The sequence below is a fragment of the Rhinopithecus roxellana genome, chromosome 1 (assembly GCF_007565055.1).
Source record: "Rhinopithecus roxellana isolate Shanxi Qingling chromosome 1, ASM756505v1, whole genome shotgun sequence".
Lineage (NCBI taxonomy): Eukaryota > Metazoa > Chordata > Mammalia > Primates > Cercopithecidae > Rhinopithecus > Rhinopithecus roxellana.
In genome coordinates, this window is record NC_044549.1 from 143,628,368 (window position 1) to 143,653,488 (window position 25,121).

Here is a 25,121-nt window from a genome sequence, read left to right on the forward strand (position 1 = left end):
ACAATACCTATTTGAAAAAGCCAAATCTCAATTAGTGGCATGAGGAAAAGCCTGGATATAGTTCTATCCACAAAAGAAAAGGCAGTTAAGCACCAATTCAAGTCATGGTTAAAATTTCCATATAAACTACTTTACTAACTGTATGCATTAGCAAACTCAAAAGTAGACACTTTTGTGAACTGTTACAGGAACTTTATTGTACAGTTAAAAAAATACTGCAATAGCCAGGCAGTAGAAAAATAATTAATCTGATTGTTCTTTTTTCTCTCAGCATTCTGAAAGTGTCTGTATTTCAGTACTATTATTTAACTAATGATAATAGTGTGAACCTACACATCAACAGATAAATTTAATCTCTATTCTGGTATCTGTCTGTTTCCTGGGACATGTGGTGCTAATGAGTCTACATATTTGGGAATTTAGTTTAAAAAGTGCTAGGGCCTAAAAGATGACAGGCAAAGGAGGAAAAGAATGAAATATCTTCCAAATGCATTCAATCATTGAACAAGTGCTGTCAAATATCACTAGATATTAGGAACTAAGGGATTGAGACTGAAGTGGTAGTGAGGGGCTGGGATATAGATGAAAAGGAAAAAGGTGGCTAGTCCCAGTCTTCAAGGTACTTAGTTGTTCATCACTCACTCACTCACTCATTAATTTATTCATGCAGTATCTATTGAATACCTTGATATGGTTTGGCTCTGTGTCCCCACCCAAATCTCATCTAGAATTGTAATCTCCATGTGTCGAGGGAGGGCCCTGGTGGGAGGTGATTGGATCATGGGGGTGGTTTCCCCATGCTGTTCTCATAATAGTGAGGGAGTTCTTACAAGATTCGATGGCTTAAAAGTGGCACTTGCCCCTTGTAAGAGGTGCCTTGCTTCCTCTTCATCTTCCACCATGATTGTAAATTTCCTGAGGCCTCCCTAGCCATGTGGAGCTGTGAGTCAATTAAACCTCTTTTGTTCATAAGTTACCCAGTCTCAGGTCGAATCTGTATAGCAGTATGAGAATGGACTAATACATGCCTACAATTCAGTGTACCAGGGTGTATTATTTCATTTTCATGCTGCTGATAAAGACATACCCAAGACTGGGCAATTTACAAAAGAAAAAGGTTTATTGGACTTACAGTTCCTCATGGCTGGGGAGGCCTCACAATCGTGGTAGAAGGTGAAAGGCACATCTCACATGGCAGCAGACAAGAAAACTTGTGCAGGGAAACTCCCCTTTTTAAAACCATCAGCTCTTGTTAGACTTACTCACTGTCATGAGAACAGCACAGGAAAGACCTGCCACATGATTCAGTTACCTCCCACCAGGTCCCTCTCACAACATACGGGAATTCAAGATGAGATTTGGGTGGGGGACACAGCCAAACCATATCATTCCACCCCTGACCTCTTCTACATCTCATGCCCTCACATTTCAAAACGAATTATGTCTTCCCAATAGTCTCCCAAAGTCTTATCTCATTTCAGCATTGATTCAAAAGTCCACAGTCCAAAGTCTTATCTGAGACAAGGCAAGTCCTTTCTGTTTATGAAGTTGTAAAATCAAAAGCAAGTTAATTACTTCCTAGATACAATGAGGGTACAAGCATTGAGTAAATACAGTCATTCCAATTAGGAGAAATTGGCCAAAACAAAAGGGTTGTGGGTCCCACCCAAGTCCAAAATCCAGCAGGACAGTCAAACCTTAAAGCTCCAAAACTATCTCCTTTGATTCCGTGTCTCACATCCAGGTCATGCTGAGGCAAGAGGTGGGTTCACATGGTCTTGGGCAGCTCTGCCCCTTTGGCTTTGCAGGGTACAGCCTCCCTTCTGGCTGCTTTCATGGGCTCATGTTAAGTGTCTGTGGCTTTTCCAGGTGCATGGTACAAGCTGTTGGTGGATCTGCCGTTCTAGGGTCTGGAGGACAGTGGTCCTCTTCTCATAGCTCCACTAGGCAGTTCCCCAGTAGGGACTCTGTGCGGGAGCGCCAACCCCACATTTCCCTTCCACACTGCCCTAGCAGAGGTTCTCCGTGAGAACCCTGCCCCTGTAGCAAACCTCTGCCTGGGCATCTGGGCATTTCCATACATCTTCTGAAATCTAGGTGGAGGTTCCCAAACCTCAGTTCTTGACTTCTGTGCACCCACAGGCTCAGCACCCTGTGGAAGCTGCCAAGGCTTGGGACTTGCACTCTCTGAAGCCACAGCCCAAGCTCTATGTTGGTGCCTTTCAGCCATGACTGGAGCAGCTGGGACACAGGGCTCCAAGTCCCTACGATGCACACAGCACGGGGACCCTGGGCCTGGCCCATGAAACCACTTTTTCCTCCTAGGCCCCTGGGCCTGTGATAGGAGGGGCTGCTGTGAATACCTCTGACATGCCCTGGAGACATTTTCCCAACTGTCTTGGGGACTAACATTCGGCTCCTAGTTATTTTTGCCAGTTTCTGCAGCCAGCTTGGATTTCTCCTCAGAAAATGGAATTTTCTTTTCTGTCGCATCGTCAGGCTGCAAATTTTGTGAACTTTTATGCTCTGCTTCCTTTTTAATACTGAATGTCTTTAACAGCAGCCAAGGTCACCTCTTGAATGCTTTGCTACTTAGAAATTTCTTCCACCAGATACCCTAAATCATCTTTCTCACGTTCAAAGTTCCATAAACCTCTAGGTCAGAAGCAAAATGCTGTCAATTTCTTTGCTAAAACATAACAAAAGCCACCTTTGCTCCAGTTCCCAACAAGTTTCTCATCTCTATTTGAGACCAGCTCAGACTGGATTTCACTGTCCATATCATTATGAGCATTTTACTCAAAGCCATTAACAAGTCTCTAGGGAGTTCCAAACTGTCCCACATCTTTCTGTCTTCTTCTGAACCTCCAAACTGTTCCAACCTCTGCTTGTTACCCAGTTCCAAAGTCATTTCTACATTTTTGGGTATCTTTTCAGCAGCACCCCACTCTACTGGTACCAGTTTACTGTGTTAGTTTGTTTTCACGCTGCTGAAAAAAACATACTCCAGACTGGGCAATTTAAAAAAGAAAGCAGTTTATTGGACTTACAGTTTCACATGGCTGGGGAGGCCTTACGATCATGGCAGAAGGTGAAAGGTACGTCTCACATGGCAGCAGACAAAGGAAGAGCACTTGAGCAGGGAAACTCCCCTTTTTAAAACCATCAGATCCCTTGAAACTTATACACTCTCACAAGAACAGTACAGGAAAGACCTGCCCCATGATTCAATTATCTCCCACCGGGTCCCTCCCACAACATGTGAGAATTCAAGCTGAGATTTGGGTGGGGACACAGCCAAAGCATATCACAGTGATACAATAATGAAATAAAGTAATTCAGAAATTCTCACCCCTAATCGAGGTTCTGTTCTTTTGTGATAGACAGGGAATTAATAAGTAAAAATCAAGTAGTCCTTGATGATCAGCACTAAAGAGAAGAATAAGGTAGGAAAGGAGACTGGAACTATTGAGGGCAGGAAGCTAGTTGCAATTTTAGACAGGATGTTCTCGGCGTGAACGCATCTTTCTAGTGAGGATCTGAAGGAAGTAAGGGAGTTAGTTGTTCAGATACCTGGAGAAAGAGCAGTGAGGCTCAAGGAAAGGCAGTAGGAGGGGCTGAGGGGAAAGTGTGCCTGACATGTTCAGGCCTAACAGAGAGGCTGCTGGGGATGGACAGGTTGAACGATGGGGTAAGGCCCTGTGAGGGCCTTGTGGGGTTTCATTCCCAATGTGGTGAGAAGCCACTGGGAGGTTTTGCCCCCCAGGCCTGGATCTTGAATGTGTAGGAAAGGGCTAATTAAAAATTAAATTCAGCCATAAATGATGAAGCTGACTCAAAAGATTCAATTTTATTGAAAGAATGAAACTGGAATTGAGTGAGAAGTAAAATCTGGGCTTCATGGTTTGGGAGTCATCTGTGAGAAGTTGTAGTTAAATTTTGAAGATGGATGCAGAATTCTGAGGAGACATTTTTGAAGGAAACGAGAGGAGGAACCAAAGTCTGTGCCCTAGCGATGCTCTTCCCTGCTCCTGGGCACTGGAGGGAGAGTCCTGTTTGAGCCTTAAAATGGTAATAGTGGTCCACCTCCTTTTTCTTTTTATTGATTTCTTTTATGGGGGTTGTTTTCTAGGAGATCTCCAGTATTCTTTCGTAGACTTCTTGTAAGGTAAAATTATGGAAGAAGGAAGGAAAAGTAACTGGAAGAATGTATGATGTTGACTTTGTGTTGACCCACCAACTCATTCTTTTATGGAGGAAGAGGGTGGGCATGTGGCTGGCTTCCACCCCACCTCTGTGATTTAGAATTACAAGGAAAAACTCTTATACAAAGACTCTAATTTCTATGACGTTAGCCCTAAAGAAACCCTCAAGAGTATTGAAGTCTGAGACCTATATTAATTTCAATTTATTCTTCTTTTTGTATCATCTTTCTTACTATTATGCTTAAACATTCTTCAGTCACAGTTATCAAAAGCATACTTTGTTCATTTTAATTTTTGTTTTATATATAAGAAGATAGAGGTACTTGCAAATCTAAATGTTTTCACAAGTTGAATTGTGTGACTTTCATACCAAGCCTCTGTTGTTTGTTGTTTGTTTTTCAAAAATAAAACATTATGTTATAGCCAGGACCAAAACCAAAATTTCACAGGCTATTTCTTCTGCCAAAGAAACATTGCCCTCTCTTAGTTTAAGATGTCAAAACACTTAGCAATGTTTTCTGCCTAATTTTGGAATGTTGCTTTCTGATTCTGAATTGGAACAGTTTGCCCTGAAATTGCATAGATATGCATTTTGCCCATAAGTGAATGTATACAGCTGATTTCTCGTGTGACTTTCAGATGGAAGTCAGAGTTAAAATGGAAAATTGCTGTAGGAAGCTGGCACGTTTTTAAACTCCTGAGTGGTTTTGGGGGGAATAAAACCTCTTTCCATTCCGGGCTGCATGGAAAATATTAAACTCCTTTTAAGTAAGCAGGAGACGAGATGAGTATTATGGATTTTCATCTTTTTCTCCTGAGTTCTTGTGATTCAAATCCTATTCCTGTTGCAGTGTTATTCTGCATTAAAGATCTTGACTGCTGAGATTGAACCATTATTTTCTTACTTATTTTACCTTAAACTTGTTTGGTGCTATGAGAATATTCAATATATAGCTTTTTGTTGCAGAGATTTTAGCAGCATTAGTTCATCTTAACTGATGCCCTTGACTTCAGAGTATAAAAATAGAAGAATAGAGATAGGTGACAAGGATTGATTAGCTATCCTCATTCTAAGTGAAACAGTAAACCTAGCTAGATAAATCACAGCTCAAAAGCCTGGAGAATGCATGGTAAAAGAAATAAAGGTAGTGCATATGTGTGTGTATGTGCTTAATAGTGAAGTTTTCTAAAAGAGGTACAAGCACAAAAATTCCGTCTGGTCTGTTCTACTGTCTTTCAGTTTTTATTTTTAAACACTTAAAATAAACACTTATTTTAAACACATGCACATATATGCATATATACACACATATTACTTTGTTATTAGACTTTAATTGTAGGATTGGAAGGGCTCAGGGGAGATCACCTGATTTTTTTTCTCTGGCACTTTTAAGCTATTTAAGCATTTTAGTAGTGTTTACTCTGTGCCAGGCAGTGTTCTAAGCACTTGATATATATGAACTCATTTAACTCTGACATTCAACCAAAGAGATAAATCTATTATTATCCCCACACACCGTACAAGGAAATTGAAGTTCACAGAAGTTCAGCAGCTCACTCCGTGAGAAATGAAACTGGGATTTTAACCCAGGCATCAAGGCTGTGCCTTCAGCCCTTATATTAGCACCTGCCCCTCTCCCTCTCCTCGTCTTCTTTCTAGACTTTTCAGTTCAAAGGATCAGTTTTCACTCTGACTTCCCTTTACCTGATGTGGTTTCTTCAGCCTATAGTTTAAGGCTTTTTCAGTTTGTTTTCCTTTATTCTTTTCTTGAACCTGGTGAAGAACAACCCTTCTCCACATCTCCATCCGTCACTGCTGCTCCATTCTTTCACCCTCCTCCTCCTTGGTTATATTCTCCAGCCTTCAAACCATTTCTGAATTCTTAAGTTATATTACATCAGGATTAGAAGCTGCTGTTACAATGATGGCTTGTCCAGTTCTGAGTAAGATAGTATTAATAGCACAATTACCTCATTGTTTCTACATATATATATATATACACACACACACACATACACACACTCGATTCCTGTTTGCCACATCTTTTTTCTCCTGTATTTGCAAAAATACATTCTTCTTGCATTAAGAGTTGCTATTAGTGATGCCATGCTGTGCAGTCGTGTTTATTTCTCAGCTTTTCTAAGACCTTTGAATTTTAACAATAATTCACAAACACGCTTGCCATTCTATGGACATTTTATAGGATTTATTGAGGTTATTTATGGAAGTTTATAACTGTGTCCTAGGATCTCCTGGCTCTTGAGACACACTGCTGTTAATATGTTGAATGTGTAAATTTCCATTTAGTGTGGAACTGTCAAAGACAGTTGTATGATTCAGTTTGATAGATGGTTACTTTGGGCCAGCTGTCGGGGCATTATCTTTCCGACTGAATCCCAGGTAAGAGAATAAAGAATGGAATACCATCCTGCACCCAGCACTCTTCACCCACATCCCCCACACTCCCTCTCTACTTGGTTTCATCTAGCAGAGGCTCCATTCTCTCACTGAAGATGAAATCATGCTGATGAGTTCTATCCTTCCTAAGCCAAAGATAATTATTACCTGATTACCTGGTACCACACAATATTAAGTTTGTAAAAGTGAGTTTACCTTGATTGCTGCTGCATTTTATTGAGTAAACAATTCCACCAGATTGTAATTTGCAAATTCAACTTTTTTCCCCTATGTCTTTAACCTTCTACAATAATGTTTAACATTTAGTCTGAGGTGACTGGGGTGGGTAATGAACAGTCTGCCTTGTCTGTTTTTCTTGACTATGCTGCTGGATTTTATTATTATTATAGGTGTTGCTAGGTTAGAATTATTTCCGCCTATACTGGGGACTTGCTGCTTTAGGATCTTGGATAGTTCACCTGTTCCTTTCTTTGAAAACTTTGCGTGATTGCTGAAATTCAGTCTATAATATGTCCATTAGTGCAATATTTTAACTGGCATATTTATGCCCTTATAACTTTCTATCCAGACTGTGAGAACTTTGGCCAGTGGATTGGCGGTAAAGGGAGTGTTTTTCCTTCCAGCTGGGGAGCTTACATGTTCCTAAGCATCCTATTCTTGCCTCTGTTTTATCATGATAGTATGGTAATTTAGCTCTTTCCCTATATGTCTCCCCCACCTCAAGGAAATTCTCAAAGACTGTGAGTGCACAGTCCAGGGCTTGGCTTCGTGATGTTCTATAGGGCTAATCTTATGCTCTCCCTTTTTTATTCCAAACTTAATTTAAGATGGGGCTATTAGTTGTAATCCAAGGAACCTCTTAGTTTTGAAAGGATTTTAATGATTGTCCAAGGGGCTTATATTCCATACGAGTATATGTTTGAAAAAATACTGCTACTTAACAGTGGACTTGCAACCAAACTTTTTGGAACACAACTACTTTTAGCCCAGTTTTACACTTCTGTCCAGGTACATAGTAGAGATGCCATAAATACAGAGTTATATTGAATTCCTTTATAATAATAATGCAGGAGGAAAGGATTATCTGGTAGAGGAAGGGGATGAGGCAAGGATTATTGCAATGACAGCCTATGGATGAGGGGAAAGTTGAGATTGGGGTAGGCATGTCATCAGAGGACCACACCATACCAATTTCAGTGGTCACAGGCATTCTAGGAGTTAGAGACGGAGATGTTAGCAGAGGTGTGAAGAGAGGTAGGGCCTATGATGATAATAGATGGAGTCCTGAGAATGGAAGTTTTATATGGGATGACAAGGAAAGACACAGAATGGGGAGAAGGTGTAGAACTCAGGAGATAATGGCCAGCCTGGAAGGAGGACAGTGGTAGTTGGTTGTTGGCCACCATAGCAATGGAGAAAGGGCAAGAAGAGAGGCAATCCCTTAAGCAGCAAGGGGTTGTTGCAGGGATGGGGAAAGGGAGTTTTCTGGGACCCTGATGACTTTGGCAGCAGCCGGTAGTGTTGGGGCTGTTCTGTGAATTGTATATGGTCAACCAGTGATTGATGCTTAAATTGTATGTAGTCATGGGGAACCTGTAACTGGCCAAAGAATGGAGTAACACATTTGGTTTAGCCTGCCAAGAATGAGATCATATTTGACCATAATGCTGAACAAACAGGATTCAAAGGGTAGATCAGAATTTTAATTTACTCCGTTCTCCTTTCCTTCGGTGCCTATTCAAACCATTCTGTGGAGCTGAGTTTTCTGTTCCTGGATGAAGTCTTAGACAAACTTGTTTGCTTCACTAACTTCTCTCAGATTAAAAGCAAAAAATAGTTCAAAACTTGTATTCGTAAACACACAGTCTTGGTTCATTAATTGTTATGCCTGGTCTAGTCCAGGACAGTTCATTCAAAGGTAAGGCTTCTCCCTTCGGTCCAGCTCCTGCTTGCTGTAGGTGTGGAGCCTGCAGTGGGAAGGAGAGTTGTGGTAGGCCCCTTCTCCCCAGTTCTCTCCTGAACACATCTACTCTTCATCCCTACTCACCAGGCGACTCTGGATTCTTCAGAGTAGACTGGGTGGGGAGGAAGGATAAAGGGCAGAAAGGTCTTACAGAACTGAACGTCGGTTTGCCGCTGGGTTCTTCTGGCTGTGGCTGATGGTGAACCTGACTGGTTCTTTTGTGGACCCTTTTATAAATTCTTTGGAGAGTCCCTCCCTTCTCTGTTTCTGTGCTTCTCTAGTCTGTTTTCCTTGACGTGGGAGGAGGAAGGCGAAACACCTCCTCTTTCATCCCAGGGGTATGCTGCTGAGGTCTCCTTAGGGATCTAGACAGCCTTAATTCAGATGCAGATCATGTTGACTTTGTAGTCCTTAGGGAATATTTAGGAGAAAATACCCTTCTAGGGTCTGAGAGAGAAGCCAGAGGTGAAAGTATAGATGTAGGGGTAACTGCTGTGCAGATGATGGTTGAAAGTCATGAGATTGAACAGGGTTGCCCAGGAAGACAGGAAAAAAAAATCTCAAAAAGACACTTGCATTTAAGAGGCCTAGAAGGAAAGGGAGCAGGCAAAGGAGGAGGAAGCATCATTCAGAATATTGGCTTGAGAAAAGGGCAGGCTGGATGGGAATCAGCCCAGAATTATGCCTGTTAGTATGTCTGTTCTTTACCTGGAAAGGGGAACTTAAAATACAGATGTTTTTATTTAAATTGTGTAAAGACTCTACACCATTTTCTTCCTGTTGTAGAAATTGATGTTAATTTTACTTTTAAATTTCTAATTCTTTGAAGACAAAAACTTTAACTCTTTTTTTTCCAGTTGTTTATGAACACAGATCAAGATTAGAAAAATCCTTGCAAAAGGAAAGACTTGAACATAAAAAAGCAAAAGAAGGTAAGTAAATAAATACTTTGTGTTCTGTTTTTCCAGTACTTTTCTTTGACGTATCATATACTTGGTTTACTATTTTTTTTTTTTTTTTTTCGTTTTTGGCTAAGATATTTCTCAAATCAACCCAAAGTCAGATAGGTGGACAGAGAAAAACATGTCAAGTAATATGTTATGCATTGTGCAGTAATCCTTATACAGGATTGGATTTAGAATATTCTATTCAGTTTATGCTACCATGTGATAGCTCATATATTGGTTATACTTATTATTTCAGGAATAACATATAATTTTTCATCTGAGTATTAAACGGGTATATTACTTACACCTGGAACTTCTGTCCACAGATATCCAGGGGGCGGGGGGCGGGGGGAGTTAACAGCATGCACTGTCCAGAATATGACAAATTTTATACACATACGCATATATGTATACCGTAATGAATTGATCCCATTGTCCATTATATTTTAAGTTATACACCTGTTTTTACCTTGTGAAAATTTTTATTGACACATCACTTGATTCAGTTTGAAAGTTAACATTTAGGTCAGCCACTAGGCAATGATGTCAGTTTTTAATCAGAATTTTTCCGTAAAACACAGGCCTTATACAGCTGATGATTTGAAGTTTTCTGCATTCTGATATTTATTTATTCATGTTTTATGATACATCTTGAAATTTAAGTTAAGTATTCTGTCTGCCTACCTTGGTGGGAAGGAAGAGGATAGCAGAGGAGGGACAGTATTGGTTAGGACCTTTTACTTGGATTGAGCCTGTGTGAAGAATAGAAATTCAACATCATTAAAATGCTTTGATAAAGTTTGGATTCTCCTTGTCTTCAAATGCAAAGTGATTTTATAGAGCCATCTAGTGGATAATAAAGTTTTCAAAGCATTAAAGATGGCTTGGCTGGCTTGATGTCTGTTTTCAGGAACTGAATGATTTTAGTGTGCCATCTAGTGGATAGCGATAAATCACCTCTGTCTTCAGATGTGCTCCATTTTTTTCCCTCCTAAATTTCAAGGAGAGTTAATCACAGAGATATTTTAAAAGCACTTTTAATCAATTGGCTATAATTTGGATTTTGTGGATGCAAGATTTACAGCTGTAAGGTAAAGAGGAAGATGTATGTTTTTTGCAATTCTTTCTAAACCAATGAGAGCCAAAATAAAGTATGTAAATCACCAAGTAGATTGTTTTAAACTTAAAACACTTTTGTAAGCCTGAGTAAAATTTGCCTTTATTTCTTTAGATGTTTAGAATCTGTATAGTGAATTATCACTGTTTTTTCCCATCTTGTATTTTCCAGATTTTCTTGTTTATAAGTTAGAAGCACAGGAAACATTAAATAAAGGAAGGGTAAGTTTTGGGTTTTTTTTTTTTTGTTTTCCTTAATTTGTTTTCATTAAACTTGAAAGAGAGAGAAATATAGTTGCAAACTCTTTTACTTTGTTGATCCCTGGGGTTATCGGACTGACATACTTTTTATTTATTTGTATTTTTTGGCTGCCAAAACATTCTAAGAGGAAGACTTTAAACATTGTTTTAAAACTTACCTTTACTTATTACATTATTGATAATAGGGATAAACTGGGAATAACCTTAATGTTCAACTATAAAAAGAAGATTATTTCATTTATTTGTTTGCAGTCTCTCTTTTTTATAGAATATAAGATTTATTTCGGTTTGCCTTCACATGTGTAGCATCCAACACAGGACCTGGCCTAGAGTTTGCATTTAAGAACATTTGTGGAATGGGTGAAGGGATGAATGATATTGGCATTTAAAAATATTTTAAAGTCCAAATTAACTGGGTAAAAGCCAGTCTTTTTCTTACTCTGAGAAAAGTATATAAGCATTAATTGAAAAACGTTGATATTTTGGGGTATTAAAACTAAGAAGAAGCCAAGCGAGTTGGCTCACTTCTGTAATCCCGAAACTTTGGGAGGCTGAGGCAGGAGGATTGCCTGAGACCAGGAGTTTGAGACCAGCCTGTGCAAAATAGCAAGACTTCAAAGTACAAAATATTAGTTGGACGTGATGGTACACGTGCCTCTATTCCCAGCTACTTGAGAGCTGAGGCAGAAGATCACTTGAGCTTAGGAGTTTAAAGCTTCAATGAGCTACAATCGCACCACTGTACTCCAGCCTGGGCAACAGGCCAGACCCTATCTCAAAATAAAAAAACTGAGAAGAGTCACTTCCTTTGGTAGCCCAGGAGGCCATCAGCTTTCAACTCTTACTTGCTTTTAAAAGCACTAACCAAAACTGTGTGCACTTGTAATTTCCTTACAAATTAAAGCAGTAAAGTGAGGTAGCAAAAATGCAGTTCATTTTAGAAGTTATAAAAATATGAAAAAAATGCATGAGTGTATACTTGTGCTGGCAGGGTAAAGTGAGGGATATGGTACCTAAACATAAACCACATAGCATAGGGAGGGAATACAATCAGGTGTCTTTTGCATACTGACTGGTTATGGCTACCCGGGACTATTGGGTTCATATGTGAAGATGCCTCTCAGGAACACAAAGATATGCTCCTGGAACCTGGAGCTCAGGACATGTAGTTAAGCCAGAGACTTAGGCTCAAGTTTCAATCCTGGGTCTGCTACTTAATGAAAATGTTTGCTCTTGGCGGGTTCCTAATCTTTACTCAGTTTCTCACTCTGCAAAATAGAGCCTCACTGGGGTAAAATCATGTATGTAGAATTTCTTACCCGCTGAAGTTCAGGGAAAGACAGTGCCTTTTCTCTTCCCCCTTTAAGGCATGCTTAGCTTGTGAGGCCCGCTCCTCATTGGTTTATTTCTTCTTCCCTCTTACCTCAAGCACCCAGCACATATAGTAGCCCTGCGCGGTGACTCTGTGTCTCAGGACAAGTTCGTGTGTCTGGGCTCCAGTTCTTCTGAATATGAAAGTGGAAGGAAATCATCTCTAAGGGCTCTGTCAAGCTACCGTTTTATGATTTCATATCCTGCTTTTTTATTCTGAAATCTAGCAAACTAAGGGGAATGTTAAAACTTCATTTCTCTGTTAAATCGATGGCTCCAGTGACATCTTGGTTCAAGTGTAGAATTCATTTTACTGTAGGCAAGTGAAATAAATGAAGTTATATTTTAAAGTGCTTTAAGCTGTGTTTAACAAGAGAGCCATATTTATCTTTGTGCTTTCTTTTTTTTGATTTACAGCAAGATTCCAATAGCAGATACAGTGCACTGAATGTCCAACATCAGATGTTGAAAGTGAGTAATCTAAAGTTGTTATTTATGAATAAAAGGATTAACTAATACTTGAACTGACTATTGGCCTTTAAAGTGATTAAAGATAAAGTTTACAGAAATTGATTTGTATCATAATGTGGCATCTTAAAATCATATTTGGCTAAAAATTATATATAGTTGTAATGGCTCATCATATTTATCACTCGATTACATAGAACATTTTAAAATTATTACACATTTTCTTATAAATCAGGCTCTCGGTTACCTCATTTTTAATTTTCTTCTTCTCTCTATCCATTAGGGTTTTATGTTCATTTACTTTCTCACAGTGGTTTTCCTTAGACATTTTCTTTTATCTTACACAGACTGGAGGCTGTAGAACTATTAAAATGCTTCCTTCTTGTTACTAATATTTAATAAATGTCCTTTTACTTACCACGGGAACACAATTTATTATTTAAAGATTCTCCTTCCTTGGTCCTTGAGTAAAACTCATTATTGTGTGTCAGGAAGAGAATCATTGTTTCTGTCAAGCTGGAAGAGACAGGCAGTGTGCAGTTATGCCCTTCGCAGCATGCAGATCATGCCAGCATCTCCACCCCACCATGCCTCCCCCTCGCTTTCTGTTTGCTATTGTCTTACCCTCTAATATCGGTAGGGCATGCACTTTTTATTGAAACCGGAATCTTCTTATTATCAAGAGAGCAGTAAATGAATTAAAGCAAAGCATGCTTTCACATTAAGCACTTGGAGACTGTAGCGTTTATCTAGATCATGATTACATTGTAGGATTATAATCAGAAATAAGGTAAATAAAAGTCAATTCTCTAAACAGTTGATTACTATTTCCAAAGGGAAAAGTCTCATTTACTCTCTCTCTTTTAAACTGAGTTACCAGAAAGGCTGAAATACCAAAGAAGAAAAATTAAAGGCATTGCTGGGAAAACATCAGATCAGAAGAGGAAATCCATAATACCCAGGGAGGGATAATTTTGCCATTAGCCTTACCTTGTTTCCACAGTAATTTGTGTCCCTGGGAATTTTCCCACATTTTTCCCTTTTCCATCTCTCATGCTAACTTCTTAAAAATTAAGAGGAAAATTATTTTTGGCTGTGATCCCAACTGTTCATTTGAAATCCAGGGTAAATGGAGGGAAGCTGCACAAATTAAAGCAACTTGAGAAAAACAAAGCCTATTTCTTCATTTGTTCATGCTTTCTTGCTTTCATTTGTTTTTGTTTACTGTGCTGTCAAGAAATAGACTCTCATATACTTCAGAGAATGTATATTTCTACTCAAGTTTTCATCTTTGTAGAGCCAACACGAGGAGCTAAAGAAACAGCACAGTGACTTGGAAGAGGAACATCGCAAACAAGGGGAAGACTTCAGTAGAACATTTAATGACCATAAGCAAAAATACTTGCAGCTGCAGCAAGAAAAAGAGCAAGAACTTTCTAAGCTAAAAGGTATTTGGAAATCTAATTAGCTAGTTTATCTCTAAATAAGTACTGATATTAATGTTCCAGTGCAACTGTAGACTGTTGTTTTGAGTGGTGATTGATTTACATTTATCATGTGGTCCTTTACCAGCCACTTTTTCTTTGTAACATTTCACATGTGTCTTCATCTATTTGGCTGTGTTTAGGGAAACAGAATAGAATATGTAGTGTATTCTGTTATATCGTAGATTATTCTGTTGTATCTCAGTGGGGCACGTGGCCCTGTTGAGTAAGACAATTTTTCTCTTAACTGGGTTGCGAGACATATAGCATCTCTGATCCTTACCCACTAAATGCTATAATGTTTCTCAGTTACTGCCACAATCAAAACTTGCTCCATGTATTTCTAAAAATCTCCAAGGGAGCAGAGACTTGCTGTTGATTGCCAATATTAACTGAAAAAAGCTCAAGTTCTACAGTCAGACTGCACAGGTGAATCTTGGCTTCTTTACTAGCTGTGTGACCATGGGTTAGGTTGTGTGACAACTGTGGGCTTCATTGTCTTATCTGTAAAACTGGGATAATCATAAAAATATCAACCTTGTGGAATTGGTGTAAGAAATAATTTACATAAAGCATCTAGAATCGTTGCTCATAAATTTGCTACCCATCAACATCTGTGTCAGGTGTTTTCATAGTAATATGGAACAAAATATGTCACTTTTCTGAGTGCATGTGAGTCCTGGAGAAAGAAACCAGTGCATTCTACAATGAAATATTTAGGTGAACTCCAGATTAATCACAAGACACACATCGTCTTCCCCACTTTCTACTGGGCATGGTGGCTCACGCCTGTAATCCTAGCACTTTGGGAGGCCTAGGCGGGCAGGTCACTTGAGGTCAGGAGTTCAAGACCAGCCTGGCTAACATGACAAAACTCTGTCTCTACTAAAAATACAAAAATTAGCCGGGCATGGTGGCACATGCCTGTAATCTCAGCTATTTGGGAGGCCAAGGCAGGAGAATCGCTTGAACCCGGGAGATGGAAGTTCTTTCAGTGAGCCAAGATTGCACTAAAATTAAATGCATTGCTGGGGCATTGCACTGCACTCTGACCTGGGCAACAGAGAGAGACTGTAAAAAAAAAAAAAAAAAGGCCGGGCGCGGTGGCTCAAGCCTGTAATCCCAGCACTTTGGGAGGCCGAGACGGGCGGATCATGAGGTCAGGAGATCGAGACCATCCTGGCTAACACGGTGAAACCCCGTCTCTACTAAAAATACAAAAACTAGCCGGGCGAGGTGGCGGGCGCCTGTAGTCCCAGCTACTCGGGAGGCTGAGGCAGGAGAATGGCGTAAACCCGGGAGGCGGAGCTTGCAGTGAGCTGAGATCCGGCCACTGCACTCCAGTCCGGGCGACAGAGCGAGACTCCACCTCAAAAAAAAAAAAGGGGGGGGGGGAGGGTGTGCTAAATGAGTTTAAAGTGAGGTAATTGGTTTTCAGAGGCATATGGTGCATGCAAAAACAGTGGTCAAGTCCAAATAACGTTTGTAGTCTAGTTCATTGTAGTGACCCAGTTTCCTGGTTTTGGTAATGTACTATATTTATATAAGACGTCATCATGATGGGAAGTTGGGTGTTGGGTCCTTAGGACCACTCTATACGTTTTTTGCAACGTTTCTCTATAAGCATTTCAAAAGAAGTAAGTTACAACAAAATGACATGCAGGAGTTAGTCTTGAGGCAGTACTACAAAGGGTTAAGGGTCTATGCTTTCTGATTATTTTTATGTATCTTTAAAATTTTAAATTACTTTAAAATATTTGACTGAAATGCTGAAGGTTTGTTTTTAATTTGTGAAGAGACTCAAATCTGAATACACCTACCCATTACATTTTATTCCTAAGGGCTTGCTTATTAACTAAACATCTCATATTTAATTCCTACGTAACGAAAATTTCCTTATCTTTTGTCTATAATGCCAGAGTTACTTAAAAGCATTTAAAGTACTGAACCAGAATGGATTGAGATGTCCAGCTAAAAACATGCTACATCCCAATACAATTTTTGTTGATTTTAAATATTATGTTGTCTGAGTTCAAAGTAAATTCTAAAATAAGTTATAAGTGGCTGTAGATATGAAAATAATAGAAACAGAATCCTGGAAGTTTCAAGACTTTATGTGTGATCCTTCTTTTTCTAAAATAGAAACTGTATACAATTTGAGAGAAGAGAATAGACAACTAAGGAAAGCACACCAAGACATACATACACAGCTTCAAGATGTCAAGGTAAAAGCCAAACGTTTCAGTAGTGTTTGTCTGCTGTACTTGGTAGAATGACTTTAAAAGTCATTCCCTAATTGGCCTGCTTTACAAATCCAAGTTGTTATTGTGGGCTTTGCATTAACTAGAGTGTACCTAATATTTTTACCACTTCAGCATTGTAAGCTAAAAGATGTTCTGAAAATCTAAATGTTCTCATTAATACTGAAATTATTCTCATGCTAAATAGTTACATTTTAATAAGCTTTTTATTTATAAAAGTTTACTAATAATGAGAGGTTTGTTTCTTTGGTTTTGATTTCATTATAAATAAATGATTATGGTATTTGGGTAGCACATTTTAGATTTTGGAATACTACATAAAGTGTAGTGTTCTCTCTACAATGATTTTTAAACTTAACACATGCTGCTACAACAACAAATAAATAAGCAAATAACGTTTGGGTAGCCATATCATGATCAGCCAAAGAAGAATTTGTCATAGAATGTTAAAGCTCAACATGTAAAATTCTTTTTTGTGTAGCAACAGCATAAGAATTTACTCTCCGAGCATGAACAACTTGTAGTGACTTTGGAAGACCACAAGAGTGCACTAGCTGCTGCACAGGTTAGAAGGGTAGCAGCCTCTGTGGGTTCTTTTTACAAGTCTGCTTAACATTTCTCAATTCCTTTATGCATGCAGTCTCTTACAAGCCAATCTTCAGTGAGTTCCTTAGGACAGAGCTATCCTAATCCTGAGAACCATGCATGCTTTCAAAATTCAGTTGATAAAACATTAAATAAACTTTTGTTTATTTTTTGCACTGGTTGTGCAGTACATTTACGATCATTTCTTTTCACTCCAGTCCCTACGTGCAGTAGTCTAATACTTGTTTAAATCACAGAAATGATCTCACATATATGGTCTTTTGCAACTATCTGATCTGTGTTGACTCTTGGTGTAGTATCTGTAGGATTTTATGCTGCTAGCTACCGAAATAAACTGTTGTCAGACTTTTTCTTCTGTGTCTGCCTTGCTCCCAGCATTCCAGCCTGCACACCCTCCTTTTGGAACGAGGCTTATGTGTTGTCGGTCAAATTGCAGAAAAGAAGAAGAGTCAACAGAGAAGGAAAAACAAGAGTCATAAGCTCCATTTGTTCAAACCTAGAACAGCCCCTGGCACAAGGCAGGCCCTCAGTATATATTTACTGAATGAACAGGGGAGCAAATACAAGTGTTGGAGAGCTTATTAAAGCCATTTCATGCTAAGTGTTATGTGGCTTTCTAGTAGAAGCAAGGAAACAGGAATGGCTAGTTTAGTTGCTGCTGTAAACTAGATCTTCACTTTTATTCCTACTGGAGGAATTATGATAAAAGAGCAAAGGTAAACTATCTGTGCTCATCAGGAAACCCATGTTGGTTTTCTTTTCTTTATAAAATTATTAAAAGGTACAGTTTTCTGTCCCTGACCCATCTCAGAGGCTGTAGCATCTGTGTTTGTGAGATTCCTTTTCTAGACAGTCATTGATTAGGTATCTCCTCCTAACCTGTAGTTGTGTAGTGATTTTTTTACATGTGTATAAATGAAATTGACATCAGGGATCATTTCATTTCATATCTTTTTTATAAAAAATTTTGTCAAGTGTTATTTTATATGAGGCTGTTCTTCTTACTATAAATGTGACAAACTGATTTGAGTGCTCTGTGTGCTGTAATGGCCATAAATGTTAGACTGAGCAACAATTTGAAAATCCATAGAAAGATAAGTAAAATCATTTATTTGATGACCAAAACCAAATTCTGGAGTAGCACCCTGATAATAGAAAAAAAAAATTTGGCCGGGCACGGTGGCCCATGCCTGTAATCCCAGCACTTTGGGAGGCTGAGGCGGGCGGGTCACCTGAGGTCAGGAATTTGAGACCAGCCTGGCCAACATGGTGAAACCCCATCTCTACTAAAAATACAAAAATTAGCCAGGCGTGGTGGTGTGCGCCTGTAATCCCAGCTACCCAGGAGGCTGAGACAGTAGAGTCACTGGAACCCAGCGGGGCGGAGGGTGCAGTGAGCCGAGATTGCGCCGCTGCACTCCAGCCTGGGTGACAGAGCAAGACTCCATCTCAAAAAAAAAAAAAAAAAAAATTTCTTTTTAACTTAACCTATGGTTATAATTTTCTATTTATTGAAATATCTTTTTTGGGGAGAATGCTAAAGGTTTGTCCTGCCTTAAAAAAAGGTGTCAGAACTAGGTGCAATCCTTAATTAGAGCCATATGTGTTAGTCACTTTGGGCTGCTATAACAAAACACCCTAGACTGGGTGGCTTATAAACTATGGAAATGTATTTCTCACAGTTCTGGAGGCTGGAAGTCCTAGATCAGGGTGCCAGCATGGTCAGATTCTGCTGAGGGCCCTCTTCTTCCAGGTTGCAGACTTGAATTCTCCTTGTATCTTCACATGGCAGAAAGTAGACCAAGAAAAAACTCCTGGATCCCTTTACAAGGGCTCTAATCCCATTCTGGAGGGCTTCACCTTTATGACCTCATTACCTCCCAAAGGCCCTGCCTCCTGATCCATCACATTGGAGCTTTGGATTTTAACATATGAATTTTGAGAGGACACAAACATTCAGTCTGTAATACCGTATTAAGACTTTCCCCAAATCTCCTTCAAAAAGCAAGTGCTGTTTCAGGTACCTGCATTTCTCATGTAAATCATCTTAGGAGATTCTGCCTTGACAACCTGATTTTTAAATGTAGTTGAGCATTTTATTTAATCCTCACAACCTTGTGAGTTATATAATATTGTACCTTTTTATAACTAAATAAACTGAGATGAAAAGGGAAGTAAAGTAGCGGCCCAAAATCAAGCGGACCAGAACCGAGGCTGAAGTATCCTGACTTTGAAATCACGCTCGACTCTTAAGTGATATTTTTTGAGACTTCCTGCATCACAGGTACCTGGGCCTTGCCCTAGACCTGTTGAATTATAATTTCAAGAGTAGGGGACCAGGAGCCTACATTTTTAATATGGTCCCTAATTGTGCAACACACAATTACTGCCTTCAAAGATTATGTATCTAGGAGAAAGATGGAGTAGAATTAAGTTTTGTGTATTGCTCCATATTTATCTTAAAATATTAAAAGCATTGCTATGTGGGTGTCATTTATTTTTTACCACCAAAGTTGGTTTGCAAATATTTAGATTTCTCAAATAAAAGCCGTTGCTAGTCATATGGTGCACTTTTCTACAAAATTATTAAAAAGCAGTGCCCTGGGAATTATTTAGCAAGCAGACTTCATTACCCTAGTGTACATTAGAAAGAAGCAAAAAAAGCACCTCTCTCAGGGTGGAAGAGCAGTGTGCCATGGTGCATAGCTATGGCAGCAGGAATGCTGGTGGGGTCTGGCCCCACTCACCTGCTGTGCCCCGCACACTGAGGAGGTGGCCCTGTCTGGGAAGCTTGTTGAGAAAAAGACTTCTGTGTTCTCTGCATGTGTTTATATGTCTGTTTACACACATGATATTTGTTTTCAGGATAACAGTATTGGTGTATAAATGAGCAAAGTATACACAATGTCTCTTGATTTTGTTAATTAATTTATTTTTTCAAATTTTCTAGCTCATTGTATTAAAAATATTACACAAATATCCACACATCCCACCCCATATACACACAGATGCAGCTGTATGAGCAGATTCTAGTCCTATACCTGTGTTAGTACCTTTGTCACTTTAGAAGAAAAGATGGTTCAGAATGGAGGATAAAAATCCAGTCTATCACAGCTGTGCCACTGTTTTCCAGAAACCACTGAGCACAGTGTAGGAAACATTCTGGCAAATAAGGGATTCTATCTGAGCACGAATTAACTGAGGGGGAAAATGGTGGCCTGAGTAATTTATACGTGTGTATGTCTGTGTGTATGTGCGTGGTTGTATTTAAAATTTATTTTAAACCTATGACTCCTTTCTACTGAAAGATTTTACTCAGATCATATTGGTAAAAAGTATCTGCACTTGTATTTTTATTATTGTGTGAGTTTTTAATGGATTTTTTAATATGATAAAACATCACATAGTGGTCTTACTTTTAATAGTGATATTTATATTAGTAAGTTATTTACAAAAGTTCTGACTTCAGTGTAGTATGGGAAACTAACATCTGTCTTAGACATTTTTTCTGTTTCCTTCAGCTCTGTTTCTAATTTGCATGTGCTCAAAAATGATTAACATGCCCAAGTAAGAATAGTTAATGCATGGAAACAATCTGCCTGTTTTTCTAACTTGTAAATGTTGTATTTACAACATTTTTGTCTAGTTTTACAGTGTACCCAAATGCCCATCTATGAATGGGCATTCATAGAGTCCCTCCTCAAATTGTGCAATTTGTATCCAATTGTGCAATTTATATGCAGACTCAAGTTGCAGAATATAAACAACTGAAAGATACTCTGAATAGGATTCCAAGCCTTCGAAAACCTGATCCAGCAGAACAGCAAAATGTGACCCAGGTGGCACATTCTCCACAAGGTTACAACACAGCAAGGGAGAAGCCAACCCGAGAGGTACAGGAGGTAAGAGGCATGAACTGGTAATCTATGGTTAGGTCACTTTCTCTGTCAAGCTGCCAAGAGGGGACCTGCTCTTAATACTGCCAGCTTTTCTCAGAGACCAGTAGTTCTTAAATTTTGGTGTATACCAGAATCGTCGGTAGGGCTTGATAAAACACAGATTACTGGGCCCCAGGCCCAGAGTTTCTGATTTAGTTAATTTGGAGTGAGGCCTAAAGATTTGCATTTCTAACTGATTCAGCTGGTCTGAGGAGCACACTTTGAGAACTGCTGCTAGTGTTTTCTTTTTTTTTTTTAACCCCGAGACGGAGTCTTGCTGCATTGCCCAGGCTGGAGTGCAGTGGCGCAATCTTGGCTTACTGCAACTTGTGCCTCCCAGGTTCAAGCAGTTCTCCCTGCCTCAGCCTCCTGAGTAGCTGGGATTACAGGTGCCCGCCACAATACCTGGCTAATTTTTGCATTTTTAATAGAGATGAGGTTTTGCCATGTTGGCCAGGCTGGTCTTGAACTCCTGACCTCAGGTAATCCACCTGCCTCGGCCTCCCAAAGTGCTGGGATTATAGGTGTGAGCCACCGCGCCCGGCCGCTGCTAGTATTTTCTGAGAAAGACTTTAATGTCTTTGTCTTTATTCATGTAGGTTTATTTGTCTTCAAGGAGCTGTAGTTTCTGAGTTTTTCAAGGTTGGGGATTTTGGGGGGGTTAAGGTGAGAAGGTTAAATGATCATGAGGATTTTATAGTCAACCCGCTCAAATACTAAAGTTAGTAATGTATTTGAACTTGGAGCAGTGCTAGGTCTACACAGAGCATGTCAAAATTTGAATTAAATGACCTGTTTGACACTCCCCTGGTATGAGTGCTAGTCAAGTAATACATTTATTTTATATTCTTGTTCTTTATAAAAATTAAGCCTTACTTAAGAATATCTCATAAGTGAGACATCAGAAGTAGTTACCATTATCATTAATTTCTACGAAAATTTTTTTTCAATCATCTGTAATAAAAAATAGACAATATGGTTATCTTTCTGACAAAGTGGTTGTTTTAAACTTTTTAAGTTCAGGAGTGCGTGAGCAGGTTTGTTATGTAGGTAAACTGTCATGGGAGTTTGTTGTAAAGATTATTTTATCACCCAGCTATTTAGCCTGGTACCCATTAGTTATATTCCTGCTCCTCTCCCTCCACCCTCTGATAGACCATAGAGTGTGTTGTTCCCCTGTATGTGCCTATGTGTCTCATCATTTAGCTCCCACTTATAAGTGAGAACATTTAGTATTTGGCGTTCTGTTCCTGTGTTGGTTTGCTACAGATAATGGCCCCCAGCTCCATCCATGTCCCTGCAAATGACATGGTCGTGTTCTTTTTTTATGACTGCATAGTATTCCATGGTGTATATGTATCACATTTTTCTTTATTGAAGTCTATAATTGATGGGCATTTAGGTTAATTCCATGTCTTTGCTACTGTGAATAGTGTTGCAATGGACATACACATGCATGTGTCTTTATAATAGAGTGATTTCTATTCCTCTGGGCATATACCCAGTAATGGGATTGCTGAGTCAAATGGTATTTATATCTTTAGGTCTTGTAGCAGTCTCCACACTGTCTTTCATGATGGTTGAACTGATTTACACTCCCACCAAGAGTGTATTAGCACTCCTTTTTCTTCATAACCTTACCAGAATCTGTTATTTTTGACTTTTTAATAATAGCTCTTCTGACTGGTGTGAGATAATATCTCATTGTGGTTTTGATTTGCATTTCTCTAATGATCAGTGATGTTGAACTTTTTTTTTTCATATGATTGTTGGCCACATATATGTTTGTGTTAGTCCGTTTTTGTGCTGCTGATAAAGACATACCTGAGACTGGGTAATTTAAAAAAGAAAGAAGTTTAATTGGACTTACAGTTGCATATGACTGGGGAAGCCTCACAATCATGGTGGAAGGCAAGGAGGAGCAAGTCCCGTCTTACATGGATGGCAGCAGGCAGAGAGAGCGAGCTTGTGCAGGGTAACTCCTCTTTTTAAAATGGTCAGATCTCGTGAGACTTATTCACTATTGCGAAAGCAGCACGGGAAAGATGTGACCCCATTGACTGAGTTACCTCCAACCGGGTTCCTCCCACAACATGTGGGAATTCAAGATGAGATTTGGGTGGGGACACAGCCAAACCATATCAGTGTCCTTTTGAAAAGTGTCTGTTCATGTCCTTTGCTCACAAAGTGGTTTCTAACATTAAAGAGAAGACTGAGAAAACTTTCCACCAAGTTATGGGAATAATTAAGTTGATGTTCAGGGTATTCCTTCAACAGACAGGTTCAATATCCTCATGGACTCTTGTTCTTTCTCAGACTCTTATGTTAATGACTAAAGAAAGCGTGACCAGGTCACTGGCCTGGTAGTTGGTTCTATTCTCTGCTCTTGTCAGACTACCAGTTTACTGGATTAATCTTCCAGTGACTCAGAGCTTCAGTTTTTCCAACTCTGAGGTGGAGATAGAAGTTATCTACAGTAACCTTCCTTGCTAGGATACTGTGAAGATAACTGACAAGTGTCTGAAAGTACTTAGAGCTCTTTAGAGAAATATTTTTCTGTAAAGCTGGGGCAGTATTAAGTCAAACTTGCCAGATATGTGAGGATGTCGCTAGAATGTGCAACTCCAGTTGTCCTCAAATATCTGAGAAAGGATTTTTCTCCCCAGTTTATTAATACAGTCCAATGTCTCACATTTGATAATTATATCTCTGTTAATTTAAGAATAGGGTTTCACATTTGTTTCAATTTTGGGAGAGCAATCTGACCAAAGAAGGTTTTTTTTTTTTTTTTTTTTTTTTTTTCCTGATACTGAAGGTTAAAGAGAGAAAAAAAAGAGTGACATTTGTTTCTGTTGATACTATATTCTCTTTCTTCCTCACTTTCTAGGTAGTGCAAATCATATAGAGATCGCTGAAACTTATAGGGAGAACTGATTTGAGTCAACTAATTTTAGAGGAGGGATATTCTGAAAGGACATTTATTTTTTTTTTTTCTCCTCAGGGTTTTCAATATTAGCAATAAAAATGTTTACAAAAGACTCCTGCTGCTTTGCAAAGAAGAATTACTACTTTAATACATTAAAAATATTTTACTGTGTCTTGTTTAACAGGCACTATGTTGAACTAAACATGGATATTCATTAGTAATGGCATTCTTTTTTAAATTAGTAAACCAAACTAATAAAAACTAAACCCAACTCCTCAATTTTATCTTACCCTTCTCTTTTCAAATAATTATTGAAAACAAAATTTACATTGAAGAAAATTATGTAAACATTTCATCACTTGAAGCTTTTTATTCTAAGGGAAAATAGGAATTAGTTTACTTCTGAGATACTGGTTACTTGGAGGTTTTATTTTCCAGGTTATTTACTGTATTCTTCACAGATGAAGCTTTGCTTATATTATCTATTTTATAAGTGAGATTACACAGTAAGAAAATTAAGTGACTCCATTGCAGCCATAAAGGCAGGACTGTATATATTTCTAGACACCTTCTTCTGTTGTAGCCGCATGCCCCATAGACATGGAAATAAAGAAATTACATCATTACTTTTGAAATGGAAGAGTGTCATTCCAGTGATGTGCTTGGCCTAGGTGTCTCGAAATAGTGATGTGTGGCAGAACCATGAAGCAATTCCTGGAAGAGCAGAAGACACAAAACTCTATGCTACCACCCATAAGGAGGCAGAATTTCAGGCTCCTCCAGAACCAGTCCAACAAGAAGTGGAACGCAGAGAGCCTGAGGAGCATCAGGTAGAAGAGGAGCACAGAAAGGCCCTGGAGGAGGAAGAAATGGAACAGGTCGGGCAGGCAGAACATCTTGAGGAGGAACACGATCCATCACCAGAGGAGCAGGATCGGGAGTGGAAAGAGCAGCATGAGCAGCGAGAAGCAGCCAACCTCCTGGAAGGGCACGCGCGTGCTGAGGTATGAGGTCACCCGCTTCTGGTATGGTATACTGGGATGGAAAACCTGGAATAAAAATGTGAGTGATTCTACTAAACATTATGTGCTCATATTTAAGTTTTCTCTTATAATGTTAATAGCAGAGCTATTTGCATGCCTCAGAAAGATGATTG

General features: G+C 39.1%; 1 protein-coding gene across 4 annotated transcripts in view; it reads left to right on the forward strand.

Moving 5' to 3' along the window:
* The window catches only part of GOLIM4 (golgi integral membrane protein 4), a 79,391-nt gene that overhangs the window by 36,215 nt on the left and 18,055 nt on the right, over nucleotides 1-25,121 (forward strand). For 2 of the 4 annotated variants that reach the window (XM_030932015.1, XM_010355009.1), the window contains exons 2-9: nucleotides 9,445-9,519; nucleotides 10,823-10,872; nucleotides 12,700-12,753; nucleotides 14,048-14,198; nucleotides 16,377-16,459; nucleotides 16,977-17,060; nucleotides 20,845-21,003; nucleotides 24,637-24,969. In XM_030932015.1, coding sequence (XP_030787875.1) covers nucleotides 9,445-9,519; nucleotides 10,823-10,872; nucleotides 12,700-12,753; nucleotides 14,048-14,198; nucleotides 16,377-16,459; nucleotides 16,977-17,060; nucleotides 20,845-21,003; nucleotides 24,637-24,969 — 989 coding nt within the window. The remainder of the gene's footprint in view (nucleotides 1-9,444; nucleotides 9,520-10,822; nucleotides 10,873-12,699; nucleotides 12,754-14,047; nucleotides 14,199-16,376; nucleotides 16,460-16,976; nucleotides 17,061-20,844; nucleotides 21,004-24,636; nucleotides 24,970-25,121) is intronic. The other 2 variants (XM_030932020.1, XM_030932022.1) reach the window with 1 other exon arrangement.